We start from the raw sequence: 21,031 nt of genomic DNA, 5'->3' as shown, positions 1-21,031 counted from the left end.
ATTCTGGAAGTATATCAATGGGAAGAGGGGAACATGGGAAAAAGTTTTTTAACGAATACTTCACATTCGTTCTCGCCCAAGAAAATGAGGAGAGAGGTATGGAACTTGGGAACCGGTACTGAAAGATTCTTCAGCAAATTGACATAGGCGGTGACCAGGTACGGGCCACGTTGGCATAAAAGTGGACAAATCTCCAGGTCTGGATGAATTGTGTCCCAAGCTCCTGTGGGAAGTGAGGGAGGAGATTGCAGGTGCTCTGACCCAAACTTTTAATTCTTCTCTGGCCAAGGGGGGATGGGGGGGAGACACGTTTCAGAAGACTGAGAACAGCTAATGTAGTAAGTTCCACTATTTAGCAGGATTGTAGAGATGAGCCAGGGAACTACAGTCCAATGAGTCTCTTGACCATAGTAGGGAAACTATTATAGAAAATTGTGAATGAGAGCATTTATCTCCACTTGGAAAGGCAAGGTTTTATCAGGGATCGTCAACATTTGTCAGAGGGAGGTCGTGCTTGAGGAGGTGACCAGGTGTGTAGATGAGGGTAGTTTAGTTGATGTAGTTTACATGGATTTCAACAAAGCCTTTGACAAGGTCCCACATGGGAGACTTATAAAGAAAGCAAATGGACATGGGATACAAAGTAATTTGATCAGGTGGATTCAAAATTGGCTTAGTTGTAGGAGAGCAGGGTGAGGGTGATGAGAGAAGGTTGCTTTAGGACTGGAAGCCTATGTCCCATGTGGTATCACAGGGATCTGTGCTAGGTCCCCTATTATTCATCATTTATATAAATGACATTGTTGACTATGTGGGGGGTAGGATCAGTAAGTTTATGGATGACACAAAGATTGGCTGGGTGGTTAACAGTGAGGTTGAGTGTCTTGCGTTACAGGAACATATAGACAAAAGATAAGTGGCAGATGGAATTTAACCCCGAAATGTGTGAAGTGATACACTTTTGAAGGAGTAGTTTGATGAGAACTGTTCTATGAATGGCATGACACTGGGAAGTTTTGAGGAACTAGGGGACCTTGACTTGGTTGTCCATAGATATCATAGAATTTACAGTGAGAAGGAAGCCATTCAGCCCATCGAGTCTGCACCGGCTCTTGGAAAGAGCACCCTACCCAAGGTTAACACCTCCACTCTATCCCCATAACCCAGTAACCCCACCCAACACTAAGGGCAATTTTGGTCACTAAGGGCAATTTATCATGGCCAATCCACCTCACCTGCACATCTTTGGACTGTGGGAGGAAACCGGAGCACCCAGAGGAAACCCACGCGCACACGGGGAGGATGTGCAGACTCTGCACAGACAGTGACCCAAGCCGGAATTGAACCTGGGACCCTGGAGCTGTGAAGCAATTGTGCTATCCACAATGCTACCGTGCTGCCCATAGATCTCTGAAGGTGGAAGGGTGGGCTAATAGGGTGGTGAAAAAGGCATATGGGACACTTGCCTTTGTCAATCGAGGCGAAGATTACAAAAGCAGGGAGGACATGTTGAAGTTGTGTAGCATTTTATTGAGGCCACAGCTGGAGTGTTTATGCTCTACAGTTATGGTCACCACACATAGGAATGTGATTGCATGGGGAGGGTGCAGAGGAGATTCACCAGAATGTTGTCTGGGATGGAACATTTTGAGTTATGAAGAGAGGTTGGATAGGCTTAGTGAAGGGTCAGGCACAAGGGGATACGTGTTCAAGGTGAAGGGCAGGAAGTTTAGGGGGATCTGAGGAAACCTTTTTATCCAGATGGTGGTGATGTTCTGGAATGACCGACCTGGGGGGGGGGGGGGGGGGGGGGGGGGGGTGCTAGAGGCGGGTTGGCTCGCATTCTTTAAAATGTACCTAGATGAGCACTTAGTACATCAAACATTTAAGGCTATGAACCAACTACTGGCAAACAGGGTTATATGGGTAGGTCAGGTGTGTTTCATGTTGGTACAGAATCGATGGACCGAAGGCGTTTCTGTGAAAGCTGGGGAGCACAATGGGCAAGTGTCAAGGCCTTGGGAAAAGATGCAGAAGATATTTATTAGAATGGTATCAGAAATGAGGGAATTCAATTTTGTGAAAAGACTGGAGAAGCTGAAGATCTGGAAGGCACTGCTTGAATGGATGATGGAAGCAGATTAACATTCAAAAGAAAATTTGTTAAGTAGTTGAAGTGAAAACCATTACTGCAGAGTGGGGGATGGGAATTAATTGGATAGATCTACCAAGAGAAGGGACAAGGACACTATAGACCAAAGCACCTCCCTATATGTTCATATATGGGTTGTGCTCCAGTGGCACACTCCATTATGGACAGAATTATGTGGTCCCCACCAGCGAGTTTGCACACAAAGGGGGCTCATTAAATTTCTCGGATGGCCTCTCCAACCCCCCAACAACCAACCATTGACTTGTCTGAAATTTCCCCTGGGCCGGGCAGGGCCGAGGACAGCTCTCCTGTCCTCTTTCCAATTGAGGGCATTAAGTGGCCAAACAGCTGCTTCCTGTTCCATCTCCATAAGGCCAGCAGGAGTTAGGGGGAAGCCCTGTTCAGGCCTCTGCATGGGTGGGTGGGGCGGAGTGGGCTGTGCTTCTCTAAACAGCTCCTTTGCACATCGGTCAACCCACCCAAGGTCTGCCCACCGCAGGTGCTCCTTCTCCTGACCTCGCCATCAAAACTCAGTGCTTCATCTCCACTCCCTGCTCTGCCGTGAGATTTCCCCACACTTACTTGGTCCTGGCCTCTGGGACGTAGAATCTAGGGACTGCTTGTAGTCCCAAGCCTGGAGATTGCTGCTGCTGCTGCTGGGGCTACAGAGCTGAGCTGCTGACCAGTCGGATTGGCTGGCAGTTCTGGGACAGGATCTCTGCCCGTGTGAGGTGGAAGCCCTGGCTGCAGGCAATTATCTGTCCTTGGAGTGATGATGGCAGTGGGGTTGCTGACTGTGCGTGTGTAGGAAACCCCACCCTCTGGGAAAACTATGCTTATCCCCCTAGTTAATGCAGTTCAACACACTGGTATTGGTATTGGTATTTGGCTCTAAAGGCTCTTTAGAACATAGAACATACAGTGCAGAAGGAGGTCATTCGGCCCATCGAGTCTGCACCGACCCACTTAAGCCCTCACTTCCATCCTATCCCTGTAACCCAATAACCCCTTCTTAACTGGAGGAACAGTGAGAAACAGCAAATCCTGTTGCCGATGATGTCCACGTATTTGGACTGTTTTTGTACTATGACTGTCGTTTGAGTGGAGGGATCCTGTGGTCCAGGGGTTTCAAACTTAAACCATATTTTAATGTTTCTTCCCACTCACCGACTTTGTGAGCAAATTTTGGGAAGCTAAGGCATTGGATAGCACAGTGGTTAGCACAGTTGCTTCACAGCTCCAGGGTCCCAGGTTCGATTCCCAGCTTGGGACACTGCCTGTGTGGAGTCTGCACATTCTCCCCGTGTCTGCGTGGGTTTCCTCTGGTTTCCTCCCAGTCCAAAGATGTGCAGGTGAGGTGGATTGACCATGCTGTGTCCAAAAAAGGTTAGGTGGGGTTACTGGGTTATGGGGATAGGTGTGGATTTAGGTAGAGTGCTCTTTCCAAGGGCTGGTGCAGACTCAATGGGCCGAATGCCCTTCTGCACTGTAGATTCTATGCTAAAGCAATTGCCCATCATGCACTTGAATCAACTTTCATTTACATATACGTGCACAACCCAGCTTGGTGGCTTACTGGGGATGGATCAGTTCTTCCCAAAAGTACAATCTCCCGATACCCCTCTGCCTCTTTTAAGGCAACGTTCCTGGGTGGGTCTGGTCAAAGAAACCAAACCAGTTAAATTTCATCACATAAATGTGTTTAAATGGTTCTTCGTTAATATCAACAGTAATTTTACCCCTGCACTAATTTTGCATCATAGGTTTTCAAAGGTGTGGAAAAACAAACTGCACTATTCTGTCATGTTGAAATCGATGCCAGAGGAGATTTAGACACGGACATGCAGATATCACCCAAGTGCTTTTTATCAAATCAACATGAGTAAAACTTTACCTCGACTCTTGCTGTCACATTTTGTGCAAAAAGAGCATTGACTCCTATTTTATGATAATAATGTATTCCCAAAGTGGGCCGGAAAATATTCCCTTGAAGGCTCAAAGTCAAAGGCCTACAACGTGCAGAGCCAGCCCATGTAGGCCAGAAGGATTCCACATTCAAATGCTGACTGGATGACCTTCGCTCGGCTGGAAGCAAGTGCGCTATAATTGGCCTCGTTACTCTTGACTTGGTGAAGTGAAAGAATAAATCATTCTGCACTTGATCACTATTCAGTGACCCTTGTTGGCAAGTGCATGGGAGAGGATAGGGCTGTACTTGGCTGCGAAATTCTTGATGGCTGAATCTTGTACCACTATTCCTTACCGACACAAAAATAAAGATGACATGATCAGCTTTCGAGTGTCGTCTCCCCCCCAAAAAGCAGACAGTTGGTCCCTTGCAGCATCTCTTTTCATTTAAGATCTGATGAGATGGAACAGTAATATTGGAGCACTGAAGAACAGAAGTAATAAAAGGTAGCATTTGATCGTTAGAAGAATACTTGGAGAATTGAAAGATGAAGGGTGCGATTTAACGGAAATGAAAAGTCTCGTGTCGGGCATGTTTACCCGGGTATTTCTGAACGCTGACAGCTCAGAGAATGATCCCGCTATTAAATGGGACACTGCTTCATTTCTGGGCCTCGTTGAGGAACTCCCCACCAAGGCCACACTTAGTTCACTTCCTGCACTGGCAGGCCATTATTAAATGGCACACCGATCGCGAACCCCCCCCCCCCCCACCCAATTAGGGGACATTGCGCACCCCACGCCCCACTTTGTTAAGGGCAGGGCATATCTGGGCACGATCGCTGGCATGGGCAAGATGGCACTCGGGAAGGCGGGCAGTGCCATGATGCTCAGGTGGCATTAGGGTGCCTGGGCACCACCCTGTCCAGAGCCCAAACGCCAAGGGAACCCTGATTGCTTGAGAGACCTGCATCAACCCAATGACGGGCAATGAGGAGATCAAGCTATAATAATTTCACTATTTTACGGTAAGACTGAGGTTACAAGCACAGTCTGTGTAGTAAATGTGGGAAGATGAGCAGAATTTACCAAACAAAATGGCAGAGTGTCAAATTCTGAATGAAATCCAACATGTTCCTCTTCAGAAACACTAGGTTTTCACTCCGGATCTTCTGACACTTTGTCAAAAAATAGCAGGAGGCCTGTTTTGTGCTGACACTCTGGCAGGTAAGGGCCTGATACAGCCAACAAGGCCAGAAATCCGGTTGACATCTTAAGGCGCCTTGACCTGCGGGGGGAAAAACAATGACCAACCCCCCCCCCCCCCCCCCCCCCCCAACACACACTCTCGTTCCCTCAACACCCACCCCCACCCAAATGGAGGAGGGTTACCCAACTGACAATGCCCATGTCAGTGCCTCCTGGCACTGCCGGGATGCTGGGCACAATGCCCAGCCATAGTCCTCAACCCTGGGACCTCCCCAAAATACAGGGAGAACTTCATCACATCTCCTGGGGTGGGGGTAGTGAGGGGAAGATTTCAAACGGAAATCCCCCTCACATGATTTAACAACCATGATGGGGTTTGCACCAGTGGCCAACAGAGCAACAGAATTGCACCAAACGTAAGAACTAGGAACAGGAGTAGGCCTTCTGGCCCTTTGAGCCTGCTCCACCATTCAACAAGATCATAGCTGATCTTCTGTTGACTCCGCTCCACTTACCTGCTTGCTCACCATAACCTTTTTTACTGCTCAAAAATCAATCTATCTTTGCCTTTAAAAATTTTAATGAGATAGCCTCAACTGCTTCTCTGGGCAGTTGATTCCACAGATTCATGACCCTTTCGGAGAAGAGATTCCTCCTCAACTCCGTCCTCAATCTGTTCCCCCTTATTTTGAGGCTATGCCCCTAGTTCCAGTGTCATCCACCTGTGGCAACAACCACTTCCCTGCTTCTGTCCTATCTATTCCCTTTAGAATTTTATGTTTTTATAAGATCCCCCACCTCATTCTTCTAAATTCTGATGAGTATAGTCCCTGTATACTTAGTCTCTCCTCATAAGCTAACCCTCTCCACTCCGGAATCAACCTAGTGAATCCCCTCTGCACACCCTCCAGTACCAGTACATCCTTTCTCAAGTAAAGGACGAAAACTGTATGCGGTATCCAGGTGTGGCCTCGCCAGCAACCTATACAGCTGCAAAGTAACCTCCCTACTTCATCCCTCTATAATAATCTTTATTAATAGTCACAAGTAGACTTACACTAACACTGCAATGAAGTTACTGTGAAAAGGCCCCATTCCTGCGTCTTTTCGGGTGCACTGGGGAAATTCAGAATGTCCTATTGACCTAACAGCACATCTTTTGGGACTTGTGGGAGGAAACCGGATGAAACCCACGCAGACACTGGGAGAACGTGCAGACTCTGCACAGACAGTGACCCAAGCTGGGAATCGAACCTGTGACCCTGGTGCTGTGTAAACATAATGCTAACCACTGCTACGGTGTTGCTAGCAATGAAGGACAAAATTCCATTTGCCGCCTTAATTATTTGCTGCACCTGTAAACCAACATTTGCGATTCATGCACAAGGACACCCAGGTCCCTCTGCACAGCAGCATGCTACAATTTTTTACTATTTAAATAATAGCTAATTTTTTTTTTTTCTTTTTTTTATAAATTTAGATTACCCAATTATTTTTTCCAATTAAGGGGCAATTTAGTGTGACCAATCCACCTACTCTACACATTTTTGGGTTGTGGGGGTGAAACCCACGCAGACACGGGGAGAATGTGCAAACTCCACACGGACAGTGACCCAGAGCCGGGATCGAACCTGGGACCTCAGCGCCGTGAGGCAGCTGTGCTAACCACTAGGCCACCGTGCTGCCCTAATAATAGCTAATTTTGCTCTTATTCCTCCCAAAATAGATGACCTCCCATTTATCAACATTGAACTCCATCTGCCAGATCCTTGCCCACTCGCTTAAATTATCTATATCTGCAGACTTTCAGTGTCCTCTGCACACTTGGCTCCATCACTCCATTAGTGTCATCTGCAAACTTTGACACAGTACACTTGGTCCCCAACGCCAGATTATCTACGGAAATTGTGAGCAATTGAGGACCCAACAATGACTCCTGAAGCACACCATTAGCCATTGCCAACCAGAAGACACCCATTTATTCCCACTCTTTGCTTTCTTTTAGTTACCCAATCCTCTATCCGTGCTTATACATTACCTGTAATGCCATGCGCCTTTATCTTATGCAGCAATCTTTTGTGCGGCACCTTGTCAAATGCCTTCAGGAAATCCAGATATGCCGCATCCGCCAGTTCCCTATTGTCCACTGTGCTCGTAATGTCCTCCAAGAATTCCACTAAATGAGTCAAACATGACCTGTCTTTCATGAACCCATGCTGCGTTTACCCAGTGTGGCAATTTCTATCCAGGTGTCTTGCTATTTCTTCCTCAACAATAGATTCAAGCATTTCCCCCACTACAGAAATTAAGCTAACCAGCCTACAGTTGCCCACCTTTGTCTACCTCCTTTTTTTAAACAGTGGTGTCACATTTGCTGTTTTCTAATTTGCTGGAATCACCCACAGTCCAGTGAATTTTGGTAAATTACCACAAGTGCATTTGTTCTCTCTTTCCCCCACCCGCCACCTCTTTTAGTACCCTGGATTTGTCTACCTTTAGCCCATTAGCTCGTCCAACACTATTTACCTATTGATGATGATCTTTTCTAGGTCCTTGGCTGCCATAACCTCCTTGCCAACAATTTTTGGAATTAAGAGTTCCTTAGAGTCCAACGAGTTTAGAAGTCAGAATGAAGGCCAAATCTATGGCTAAATAATGTGATATTGGCTGGGTATAATATCAGAGGCTGGTGCAAAATCTTGGGGTTATCACAATATGGAATGTACTAGCTGCACACTTTCAAAATGGGGAGAGCATATACATTCTTGAGAGCTCAGTAATTGATATGGTATGGAGCCGAAAGGTAAACTTGAGTGGATTAATCTTTTTAAAGAGAAGTAAGAGCATATGAATAATATTGGGTAGAAAATATAAATACCCAGCCATGGCTGCAAAACTGTTTCAAGCTCCCCTGATGTTTCAATTGATTTTTGCCAATCAGCAGGGAGCAATACAGATCAATAGTATTCCAGTTTCAAATATGGTCTGTGTCAAAAACTAAAGAAAAACTGCTGTGGCTGCTTACTCCTGGCCATGCAGCTCTTTGAAATGCTGCTGAGGGTGACATTGGTCATGGCTATTTTGGCAAGGTTCCTGCTGAGGCATCCATTTTTAAAAATGTTGTCTTTTATTGATATTCCTGAAAAGGTTGTTAAAATTGACGTTTCAGGTTTTTCATTTTATTCATTCAGTGCAAAAGGAGGCCATTCGTCCCATTGAGTCTGCACCAAGCTCCTGAATGAAAACTCTACCTAAGCCCACTCTCCCGCCCTAGCCCCATAACCTCACCTAACCTACACATCCCTGGATAATAAAGAGCAATTTAGCATGGCCAATCCACCTAATTTTTTGGACTGTGGGAGGAACCTGAAACACCCGGAGGAAACACAAGCAGACACTGGGAGAATGTGCAAACTCCACACAGACAGTCACCCAAGGCTGGAATTGGAACCCGGGTCCCATTTGCTGTGAGGCAGCTATGCTAACCACCATTCTGCCCTTCTGTTTCTAATGCTTCACTGCCTGATCTAACATTGCTGAGATATGTAACCCTCAAAAGTAGTCCCATGAGATTTGAAAATTTCAATTTTGAAAGGAGAGGCACGGGAATTAAATTTAAACGTTATCTGATGTGATATTGCATGTTTGGACACTAGAATTGGTGACAAAATGTTATGGGGGCGATTCTCCGATACGGCAGGCAAGTGTTTCATGACGACGCAAACAGGGCCCGGGCACGACCTATTCTAGCCCCCACACGGTCCAGCTTGGTGCTGGAGCGGTTCACATTGCTCCAGCTTCTGTACGCGGCGCCAAATGGGCAATGCGCCAACCCGCAAATGCGCAGTTGGGCCGCGCCATCCTGTGCATGCGCAGGGAACTTCTTAGACGCGCTGGCCCCGACCCAACATGGGGTCGGTGTTCAGAGGCTGGCCGCGGTGCAAAGTAGGCCCAGGATTTGCGGGGGGGGGGGGGAGAGAGAGAGAAGAGGCCAGCCCGCCGGTCAGTGGGCCCCGATCGCGGGCCAGACCGCTTTGGAGGCCCCCCCCCAGTGAAGGAGCCCCCCCCCCCCTACAGGGTGCCCCTCCCCCGAGCGTTCCCGTAGAGTTCCGGCGGCAGTGATCAGGGGTGAACGGCGCCAGCGGGACTCTGTTGTGTTGGAGAGGCCGCTCAGCCCATCCGGGCCACAGAATCAGCGGCCCCACCGCGCCAAACACACTGGCGCAAATGTCGCTGATTTTCCGCACCTCGGCGAATCGCGCACCGGCGTCGGACTCCGATTCTCTGGCGTGGGGCTCGGAAAATCGCCCCCAAAGTGTTGCATGGTTTTAAGATGTGTTACCTTCACGTGGATCCTGGGAAGTGGGAAATTTGGCAGGGATTTTCTGGTCCCGACCGCAGCAGGATCCATCATGGGCAGGAACAGGAGATTTGGAGGGGTAGCTAAAAATCCAGTGACTTTTGACAATTGGAAAATCCCAGCATGGGTAGGAGCATCAAATCTCTTTTTTATTTGTTCATATCATTTTAGCAGGTTTGGCGTCACATGTACGCTGACCAGGGGAGGACTGCAGATTTTGTTTCCCTAATGGACATGAGTGAACCAACGTCAAATGTTAATTTTGAGGTCACCATTACATGAGACTAGCTTTCAATTCCAGATTTTGTTTGCAGAATTGCAGAGCCTTTACAATGCAGAACGAGGTCATTCAGCCCATCAAATCCACATTGACTCGGTTAAAGAGCTTTCTACCTGATCCAACTCCCCTGCCTTATTCCCGTAACTTTGCATATTTTTTTCTAACGTTCCAATTCGCTTTGGATACATCGATTGAACCTGCCTCCACCACCTTTCAGGAAGTTTCTTCCAGACTCCAACCACCCTCTGGGTGAAATAATTTTTTCCTCCCATCGCATCTACCCCCGTTTGGCCATTATTCTGAATCTGTGCCCTCTAGTTCTTGATGTACTCCTGAGATGGGACAGTGTCTCACTATTTACCCATACTCTTCAGGTTGTTGAATACCTCTAACCTTTTCTTCAAGGAAAACAGTCCTAACCTCTCGAAACTATCCTCCTGGCTACGATTGTTTATCCCTGGAATCATTCTTGCGAATCTCCTCTGTCCTCTCTCCAATGTCTGTACATCGTTCCTCGAGTATGGCGAACTGAAAATGCAGTACTTGAAGAGGCTCAACTAGTGTCTTATTCAATAAGACGTCTTACAACACCAGGTTAAAGTCCAACATGTTTGTTTCAAACACTAGCTTTCGGAGCACTGCTCCTTCCTCGGGTGTATGAAGCGGTATGTTCCAGAAACATATATATAGACAAAGTCAAAGATGCAAGACAATGCTTTGAATGTGAGCATTTGCAGGTGATTAAGTCTTTACAGATCCAGAAATAGGGGTATCCCCAGGTCAAAGAGATGTGAATTGTCTTAAGCCAGGACCGTTGTAGGATTTCGCAAGCCCAGGCTAGATGGTGGGGGATGAATGTAATGCAACATGAATCCCAGGTCCCGGTTGAGGCCGTACTCGTGTGCAGAACTTGGTTATAAGTTTCTGTTTGGCGGTTTTGCGTTGTCACGTGTCCTGAAGGCCGCCTTGGAGAACACTTACCCGGAGATCAGAGGCTGAATGCCCTTGACTGCTGAAGTGTTCCCCAACTGGAAGGGAACATTCCTGCCTGGTGATTGTCGCGCGATGTCCGTTCATCCGTGTCGCATGGTCTTGCCAATGTACCACGCTTCGGGACATCCTTTCCTGCAGCATATGAGGTAGACAACATTGGCCAAGTCGCACGAGTATGTACCGTGTACCTGGTGGGTGGTGTCCTTGCGTGTAATGGTGGTATCTATGTTGATGATCTGGCACGTCTTGCAGAGATTGCCATGGCAGGGTTGTGTGGTGTCATGGTCGCTGTTCTGAAGGCTGGGTAGTTTGCTGGAAACAATTGCTTGTTTGTGGTTGCGCAGTTGTTTGAAGGCAAGTAGTGGGGGTGTGAGGGTGACCTTGGCAAGATGTTCATCTTCATTGATGACGTGTTGAAGGCTGCAAAGAAGATGTTGCAGTTTCTCCGCTCCAGGGAAGTTCTGGACGACGAAGGGTACTCTGTTGGTTGTGTCCCGTGTTTGTCTTCTGAGGAGGTTGGTGCGGGTTTTGCTGTGGCGCTTTGGAACTGTCGATCGATGAGTCAAGCGCCATATCCCGTTCGTAGGAGGGCATTTTTCAACGTCTGTAGATGTCTGTTACGCTCCTCCTCATCTGAGCAGATCCTGTGTATACATAGGGCTTGTCCAGAGGGGATGGCTTCTTTTATGTGTTTAGGGTGGAAGCTGGAGAAGTGGAGTATCGTGAGGTTATCTGTGGGCTTGCGGTAAAGCAAAGTGCTGAGGTGACCTGTTCTTGATGGAGAGGAGTGTGTCCAAGAATGCAACCGATTTTGGAGAATAGTCCATGGTGAGTCTGATGGTGGGATGGAACTTATTGATGTCGTTGTGTAGTCGTTTCAGTGATTCTTCGCCGTGGGTCCAAAGGAAACAAATGTCATTGGTGTATCTGGTATATAATGTTGGTTGAAGGTCCTGTGCGGTGAGGAGGTCTTGTTCAAACTTGTGCATGAAGATGTTGGTATATTGAGGTGCGAATTTGGTCCCCATGGCTGTTCCGTGCATCTGGATGAAGAACTTGTTGTCGAAGGTGAAGACGTTGTGATGCAGAATTGCGTCTGGAGATTGGCAGTTGTTGGTGTTGAGGACTGAGGCTGTTGCAGCAATGCCATCGTCATGGGGGATGCTGGTGTAGAGTGCCGAGATGTCCATTGTGATGAGGAATGTTCCTGGTTGAACTGGTCCATGACTGGGTTTCTGTAGGAAGTCCGTCGTGTCGCGACAGAAGATGGGCGTTCCTTGTACGATGGGTTTAAAGATGTTCTCGATGTAGCCAGAGAGGTTCTCACACAGAGTCACATTGCCTGATACGATAGGACAGCCTGGTGTGTTGGCCTTGTGTATTTTCAGGAGGCAGTAGAGATCTCCAACACGGGGGGTACGTGCGATGAGAGCATATAGGGTGCTCTGAAGGTCAGGATTCAAGACCTTGATCAGTCTGTTGAGTTGGCGGGTGTGTTCCTCAGTCGGATCTGCGGGTAACTGTCTAGTGTTCCTGGTTGTTGCGTTGTCGGTACACTTTGCAATAGTCCATTCTTTTCAGTATGACTGTAGTCCCTCCTTTTGTCTTCTGGTTTGATGACGATGTTGCGGTTGGTCTTGAGAGCGCGGATGGCGTTGCGTTATGCTTGGGTGACGTTCGGGGCTGTCTTGTGAATTGCGACTGATGAATCTGGCATTGACGCGTGCTTGAGCATACATTTCGAGTCTAGGGCAGCGGCCTTCCGGAGGGGTCCAATTAGACTCTTTCCTCCGGCCTTCCGGACGGCCGCTTAATAACACAGCTTAATAACAAGAAGGAAAACATTGTGATGTAGCTTGCAATGTTTTTTTGCTTTTTACCCCAAAGTTTACCTGGATTGTTCTTTGACAGACCAAGTATTGATGATGTGCAGATATTGGAAGCCCAGAGTACTTTGCTGAAATTAGCATCCTAAGTTTGGGCATGTGGACGGAAACATAAAATGCAAGACGCAGGAGCAGGACAACATTCAGTAAAATCATGGCTGATCTGATTGTAACCTTAACTCCACTTTTCCTGCCTGTCCCATTTTACTTTGATTCTCTTGTTGATCAGAAATCTGCCTAATTAATCCTGGAGTTTATCCAGTGACCCAGCCCTGCTGCTCGCTTGGCAAGAGAATTCGAAATACTAATTATCCTCTGAGAAGAAATTCCTACTTGTCTGGCTTAAGTAGGAGACCACTTTACTGTGTCCCCTAGTTCTAGATTTTCCCACCGAGAGGAAACATCCTCTCAGCATGCACCCTGTCAAGTCCCCTCCACATCTTTGATGTTTCAATGCGATCACCTCTCATTCTTTTCCACAATATCAACCTGCTCAACATTTCTTCATAAGACAAACTCATTGTCCCAAGAATCAGCCAAGTGAACCTTCCTTTTGCCTTCCATGAACGGATTTCCTCTAAATATTTCCCATATTTTTATGAAACTGGGGAAAGGGGTGTAAGAATTTTTTAATTTATTCTTTCTGAGATGTGGGCATTGCTGTCTAGGTCAGCATCTATTGCCCATTCCTAGTTGCCCTCTAAGATAGTTGTAAGCTGCTGCCTTGAACTGCTGCAGTCCCTGAGGTATAGGAGTCCACAGAGCCTTTGTTGTGGGTGAATACAAGTGGCTTGCTGGACCATTTCAGAGGGCATGAAGAGTCAACCACATCTATTAAGGTCTAGAGAAACATATAGGCCAGACCAGGTACGGACGGCAGGTTGCCTTCCCTTAAGGGCATTAGTGAACCAGTTGGGTTTTACGACAAGTTGACAGCGGTTTCATGGACATCATTAGAGTTTTAATTCAAGATATTTAATTGAGTTTTTAAAATTCCACCATCTGCCATTGTGGGATTCGAACCAGAGTTCCAAGAGCATTAACCTGGGCCTCTAATTTACTAGTCCAACAACAATTTCCACTCTCACCATTGTTTTAACGTGGGACTTGTGCCAGTAATCGTGCCCCTGCTTTAGATCCAGGATTTAACCACGCCCTCAATTGAAATTTGTCCCGCTCTTTCGTATTTTAAACTGAATTAAATTCTTGCTCCCTTCCCTAGCCCTGTACTTTAAGCACTAACCATAACCATTTTACTTCATCAGCATGAGGCATGACTTGGATTATATGTGAGCAAGTCCATGGGATGTCCACTTATATAATAACGAACTTCAATTTATTTGTATGGTATATCTTTCTTGACATTAAACCAAAAATCCTTTCTTTTTTTTAAAAAAAGTGCCTTCAAAAAACATTCAGTTCTCCTTAATATGGGAGCACTAGCTTGGTTAACGAAGAATGAAATTATTTTTTGCTTCAACATTGGAACTTGTTCTATTTTTTAAAGTGAAAGGCAATCCAGCTTTAATTTCCAGTTTTAATTTCCTGTCAATAGCTGAAATGAGATTCATGTTGGACCAAAGATTTGGCAACCATGTTCGCTCGAATTGTTTGATCATGGGATAATTCTGTTCTGTACTTTTCAGGAAAGGTTGGTACATTTCCTTGAACCCAATGCATAATGTTGAAAGACTGTTTAAAAATAATAATGGAAAAATGGAAAGCTAAACAAGGTTCAGATTTGTTGAACTTGGATGGTGATTCCTGTTGCATGGCTTAAAAAGCTTGAGTCTTCTCCAATTATAGTGCTTTTTCAAAACAACATTCTCCAAGCGACTTTTAATATTTCTCTTCTGTCTTTTTAGCTGCCCATAGCTGTTTTGCATGCTATTTTAAACACTGCTTATTACAAAAGGATGCTTATCACTTCACTATTTATAGAATTTTGCATGAGAGTTAGGAGCAGGAATAGGTAATTCAACCCCACGTCCCGCTCCACCATTCAATACAATCATGGAAGTTCTCATCTCGGCCTCAACTCTTTCCTGCCTATTCTCCATAGCCCTTCAACCCACATGATATAAATTGCCCCTTAGTGTCCAGGAATGTGCAGGTGAGGTGGGGTTACGGAGACAGAGCTGGGGAGTGGGCTGAGGTAGGGTGCTCTTTCAGATGGTCGATGCAGACTCGATGTGTGGAATGGCCTCCTTCTGCACTGTGTGGCCTCCTTCTGCACTGTAGGCATTATGTTTAAAGAGAATAGCTTCCCTATTTCCAAGCAGAACATTCTTAAAAGTTTTAAATTAAATTTTGCCCTGAATTAGGCAGTAATACAGGTTGTGGCTTTGGCATTTATTGTCATAGTGAAAGAAAATGCCAGTGACACTCGCACCCTTCTCCCACCACCGCAGGAAGATGTATGAATGGAAAGGAAAGAATGTTGTGAAGAAATTGGAAAGATGTCTCTCTACTGTTCTACTGGAAATTTGTGCTATTCGCTGACTAGTTAAATATGCCAGTAGTCAACAAACATTTGCACTGTTACGAGTGCTAGACTTCATGGCTGGATTTTCAGAGTTGGGTGACTTGGGGACCACTTAATTATTGAAGCTGGGACCCAATTCTTGGGTTCCCAATCGCATTCCCAGTGTTTTCCATTTTCGGGGGTGCCTTTTTTAAGGGTGTGGCTGGTTCGGGTCATAAGCCCACATTCTGTCCCTATTACGGGGACAGACAGATCCCAGTCCTCTGCAATCATCATAAGACTTGGGCCAGGTTTTCAGTGAGTCATTATTCATGGAACATCAGAAGTGTTGAGGACTATAGTCTGCATGTGGGAACTTTTTAAAAGGCAAGTTCAAAATTATCTCCACCGCCCTGTTGCGGCACATCCATGCCCCTTCACCCACTATACACTCTATAGAACCCATAGTGACAATAGGCTATGGAAACAAAATCTTTAAACACAAACAGTAAATCATTCATAACTTTTCACCTATGTTTTAACAAAAAATACTTTTACTGCAGCCCAATAAAAGTGTCAATCATCCAGACCATTGAAAGCTTCAATAGCTGAATTTACAAGCTCTTGAAAAATCCTTCACCTTGTATGAACAAATAGTGTGCAATGGACAGCAGAGGTTAGAGAGCCAGAGCTGTGCCGGGTTTTCTCTGGGACTGAGGTGTTCAATGGACTATAATTTCTATTTTCTCAGTTAGGCCTCGTATATATTCATATCTGAGAGTCCAGGCATCTATTAGTGTACCAAAACCCCTGAACCCCATTTCTTTTAATTTAAGGTAAAACCGAATGCCCTGGAATTGGGGAATGATATGAAGTTGTACTGAACTCTACCCGGTGACAGGGCAATGGGATTTTGTTGCCATGGGATAGGGGGCCACGTATAGAAAGTCAGGTTTGATCTTTAACGCTTGCACACAAAGGAGGATACAACTTTTCTTGCTTACAGGCCCTGAGGCAGTCAGGTCAAAAGCAAGCACTGCTATTGGGTTAATCACCAAGTAGCGTGCTGGTGAGCAGGGAGCCCCTATTTGAAGGAACAATGTTTCATGTGCAGAGTTGGAGACCAAAACATCACCACTGGATGCTTTGCTGCTGGAAGTCCATTCAAGTATGCTCAGAAGATTGAGGAAGAGGACTTGGTTTTCAAGTACACTGGAAGATTTATCCTGGTGGATAGGGAGAAGAGAGGCTGTTGAATCACCAGGAGACATTGGGACTTTAAATACAAGGTTATAAATCTACTGAAAACATGCGTAATATATAAATGTGGTGTATGTTTTTCACTGTTAAGTTACTGGGGAAAGGTCGAGACAGGAGGGGAGATTTAGGGAGGAAATTTGGGGCTTATGGTTTTAGGAACGAAAGGCATAGTAGCCTAAAGTGATGCAAAGGAATTTGGAAATATATAAGCCCTGTGAACTCAGCCAGAGATGGGTGCAGACTAGAAAGAGAGTAACTGTGAAGATGGCATAACTTTATTTTGAGAGTGACATGTCAAAACAAATGCTGCCACCTTCATCTGGGTGGGGGGGAGGACTACTACTTTAAGTTAGTAAGTATCTGTGGAGCTAGAGGGAAGAATTGAATATTATACTTGGCAACTAATGGAAAATGTTACATTTGGATGGTAATTCAACTTTGGAATGTGCTATGATTAATTTAGCACTATTGTCTCTAGGTAGGATTTGGTTGCTGCAAAGTTCATTGGGCTATTTTAAAGGATTTGTTTACTTGAAATAAACACATTTGTAACTTGCATACCAGAAATTTCAATATTAATATGAATGTTATAAAAATTATATGGAATTAGGAGATACTAATGCCTAGAGCTCTTCATTTCCTTTGTGCCAATGTTTGAATGAATTCACTAATTGCAGGAGGTAGCACATGAGACTGCATCCAATTTGTCGAATATAATGATTAAAGTTTTTTAAAAATCTGGCCTTCTCAAAACAGTTATAGCCGGAGACTGTGGGCCCGATTCTCCGGCCTCGTTACGCTCTCACTCAAGCGAAATGAGGCCATCGTATAATGGGGGAAGCCAAAACGAGAACCGCATTTGGCGACAAAAGGTTTGCAATGCAACCGACCTGCTCTCGTAGGCGAAATCGGGATCTCGCCAAACCGTGTTTTGAAAACGAAACAATTCATTTTTAATAATCGCTTATTGTCACAAGTAGGCTTCAATGAAGTTGCTGTGAAAAGCCCCTAGTCGCCACATTCCTGTGCCTGTTTGGGAAGGCTGGTATGGGAATTGAACCCACCCTGCTGCCTTGTTCTGCATTACAAGCCAGCTGTTTAGCCCACTGTGCTAAACCAGCAATTATCACCACTTTGATGTTTTTAATACAAACATCAAAGTGGTGATAATTTCAAGACAAAGATAGATAGATTTTTGTGCAGTAAAGGAAGTGAGGGTTATGGGAGTGGGCGGGTAAGTGGAGCTGAGTCCACAATAAGATCAGCCGTGACTTTATTCAATGGCGGAGCAGGCTCGAGGGGCCAGATGGCCTACTCCTGCTCCTAGTTCTTTTGTTCTCAGGCTCGAGGGGCCAGATGGCCTACTCCTGCTCCTAGTTCTTGTGTTCTTAAGCCCCACTTCTATACAATTAACAAGGGCCACCCCATATCAAACGGCCTCCCATCATTCAGCGGCCTCTCCAGCAAGTGCTTACACTGACGCCGATTGGAACTCTTTTTGAAAAACGTGAACCTGGCAGATGGGCTTCTGTGGGGAACCGATGAGGTGAGCCCGGGGATACAGGGCTTGCCACCCCACTGCTCGCCTGGGGTGGGGGACCCTCGGCAGAGGCTGGGTCGTCATGGAAGGGTGGAGAGAGTGCACGGGAGGCAACTGCTCGTGGCACCACCATGCCAATCGCTGGATCATGATTATCCATTCCGGGAGCAAACCTTCTCCCTGCCAGTCTGCCCCACCGACCACCCATACCCCTACCGACTGCTAAGTCCTCTGGCTGTGCGGATGCAGGCTATCGCTAATAGGGCATTGGCAATTGTGGTTAAGGGAGCACTTCACACAGCCCAAATCGATTCCCGTGATTGGGGGGGGGGCCATGTAGCATTGCCTAGCACACCTTTGGTGCCACACTGCGGGAGGCATATAGTAGCATATAGTGGGAGTAGAAATTTAATAGAGACATTCAGCAGAGTTTTAGCAGAATATAGACTTCGGTGCAAATACATTTTTGAGAGTGTATTTTGATGAAGCCATTGAAAGGATGTATATTATGTTCACAAGCTGCAATAAAGGATCCAGCAGAATTACACTTTGCACCTGAAAATCTTGTTGAAGTACAGGGAAACCCTCTTAAAACAAGCACAAATATTCTCATTAAGACTCGGGGGCATGGCCAGGTTTGTGGGTGTAGATTTATTCAGGCAGAGGATTTGATGGATGGTCATACATTTGAGGAGACTTCTGCATATATTTTGTAATGTACAACTTTGTTAAGATCAGATTATGTGTGTCTCTGCATGAAAATGTGTAGGAAATGAGTGCTCTATTTTGAGCTGATTGAATGCAAATATGTTTTGATTATATTGCAATTTTTTTTAAATGTCGGACTAGAGGAAGGAAAGAAAGAGGCAGCAGGCTATCAATAATTTCCAATGTTTATTGTAAATTATAGCCTTCGGAACTATTTGAGCTATTGATGTATTTTTAAAATTTTACAGTGCTCAATTATGTTTTTTTCTAATTAAGGGTCAATTTAGCATGGCCAATCCACCTAACCTGCACATCTTTGGGTTGTGGGGGTGAAACCCATGCAGACACGGGAAGAATGTGCAAACTCCACACACAGTGACCCGGCGCCAAAAACGAACCCGGCTCCTCAGCGCTGTAGCAGCAGTGCTAGCCACTGTGATGCCCATTGATTTAAAAAAAAAACTTGTTTCCAGGTCATAACTATTGGCACCGGTTTTTGAGCAAAGATTCTGCTTCGTGTTCTTGTTAACAAACGTGCCAGTTCTCAGCTTAGCTGTTAAATAGAACATGACATGTTAACAAAATGCTCTAGCATTAGGAGGGAGTAAGAAGCCTGCCAAACCATTTGGGTCCCAATAGAAATGCAGCTCCAGCTAGCTGACTAAAGGGGTGATGTGCATTGGATAAATCAGTCCTTTGTTTTATCCACAACAATGAACAAGCTAATTTGCCACCTGAGGCAATACTGTAACCAATATTATCGTTGGCCAGACTTTTGCTTCCAAGTCGGGTAGCACAAGACAGAAAATTTCCCAGCTCATTGCACCCACTTCTGGAGAAACTTATCCGGATCTCAACTCTGGTGATAGAGATGAGGGTGCAACATAGTTTGACGCGATGTGCCCAGGCTCCGATTTGAGGCAGCCACAGGGACTGTTGGGTGCTGAGGTCTGGCTAGACCAAAGTTACACTTTATTTGCTGGGTCTTGGTCTCAGTTGTTTCATTATATTTTAGGTCCTTTAGTCCTCATTCCTCCCATCGCGAGCCAACACATCCACCACCCTTGGCCCTTACACCCCCATGCCAACTCATCCGGTATCCACATGCTTGTATAGGTGGGGGGAGGGGGGAAACCCTGTGGTCATAGTAGCTGTTTGTTGACATTTTCCCAAGTGCTATTGTTATGTCATTATGAATGCTTGGCTGTTTTCCACAAGCTGTCATCATCTCTGTGAGTGCGGAGAGGTGCTGGTGAGGGAGGTCCTCCGTTGACCGTTTTATTGACTGCTCAAAAGGATTCTTTGTGGCATTATGAATAGAACTATATTTAAAATAAAAATTGCATTTGTAAAAGCCAATATCCAGAATGGGCAGAGCTTCGGAGCCAGATTGAGAGGAATTAAATGGTCTAAATAATCCTTGCAGCCTGTATTATGTTAAAACTACTCCCATTTATGAATGGCCATTCAAAACTTTAACTCTCCAAGTTATAATCTCTTAAAAATGAACAAATGTCTACCCATGACCCCCACATCAAAGCCAACTAATCCTCTTTGAGCTGTCCATAAAACTGAACTGAGCAGCCCCCCCCCCCCCCTCCAATGCTGAGAGGATTCTAGCTTGTGGAAAACAGTCTGGTATTCACAATAGCTCTTTGGGAAATGTCAATAAACAGATATCGTGAATGCTAGAACAATGTTTTCAACTCTCTCACTGATACAGGCAGTCTGTTTTTATTTTTAAAGGGCTGAGGATTTAAAGAAGTTCATGTCACGACAGTCCCATGGACCCCATTTGCCCTTCGAGAGCACTTGTGTCTACTTTTTTTTAAAAAAATGTCCTTGCTACAGCAATATAGGGATCTATTCGAACTCAACACTGAGGTCAAATAGCCCTGCTGAGGATGGGTTTCCCTCCTGTATGAGTCAGACCCTGCCCCCTTTCCCCTTTCATCGAAAATGGGATCTGAGGGAAATTTGGAGGGGGAGGGGGCGAGACTTTGGATTCTGGGTCCCGACCACAATTTTTAAAGATCATGGATTCTCCGAGCCCTGTAACAATCCAAGCCCTTGCCTCTGAATTTATTTTTTCATTTGGCTGTGTCCTCCCAGGTTTTGGGTTTCACTGTTTGTTTGATTCACTGGTCAGTTTTCCAATGCATGGCCATTCTTATATAGCCTACTACTTCATCACCAGACATAAAATTCAAATTGCTTTATGAAGTTGTGTTCAACATTTTATTGGACTTAATAAAAATTAATTACTTCCTC

The 21,031-nt window shown here is 45.6% G+C and overlaps 1 protein-coding gene across 1 annotated transcript in view; it reads left to right on the top strand.

The window, feature by feature from the left end:
- Window positions 1–21,031, top strand: part of pdlim7 (PDZ and LIM domain 7) — a 150,320-nt gene that overhangs the window by 53,521 nt on the left and 75,768 nt on the right. The window contains exons 3-4 of the mRNA XM_038793545.1: window positions 4,175–4,185; window positions 4,453–4,479. Of these exons, the coding sequence (XP_038649473.1) occupies window positions 4,175–4,185; window positions 4,453–4,479 (38 nt within the window). The remainder of the gene's footprint in view (window positions 1–4,174; window positions 4,186–4,452; window positions 4,480–21,031) is intronic.

Source organism: Scyliorhinus canicula, chromosome 4, assembly GCF_902713615.1.
Source record: "Scyliorhinus canicula chromosome 4, sScyCan1.1, whole genome shotgun sequence".
Classification (NCBI taxonomy): domain Eukaryota; kingdom Metazoa; phylum Chordata; class Chondrichthyes; order Carcharhiniformes; family Scyliorhinidae; genus Scyliorhinus; species Scyliorhinus canicula.
The sequence above is the reverse complement of the archived record's forward strand: the minus strand, read 5'-3'. Positions and strand labels throughout refer to the sequence as shown.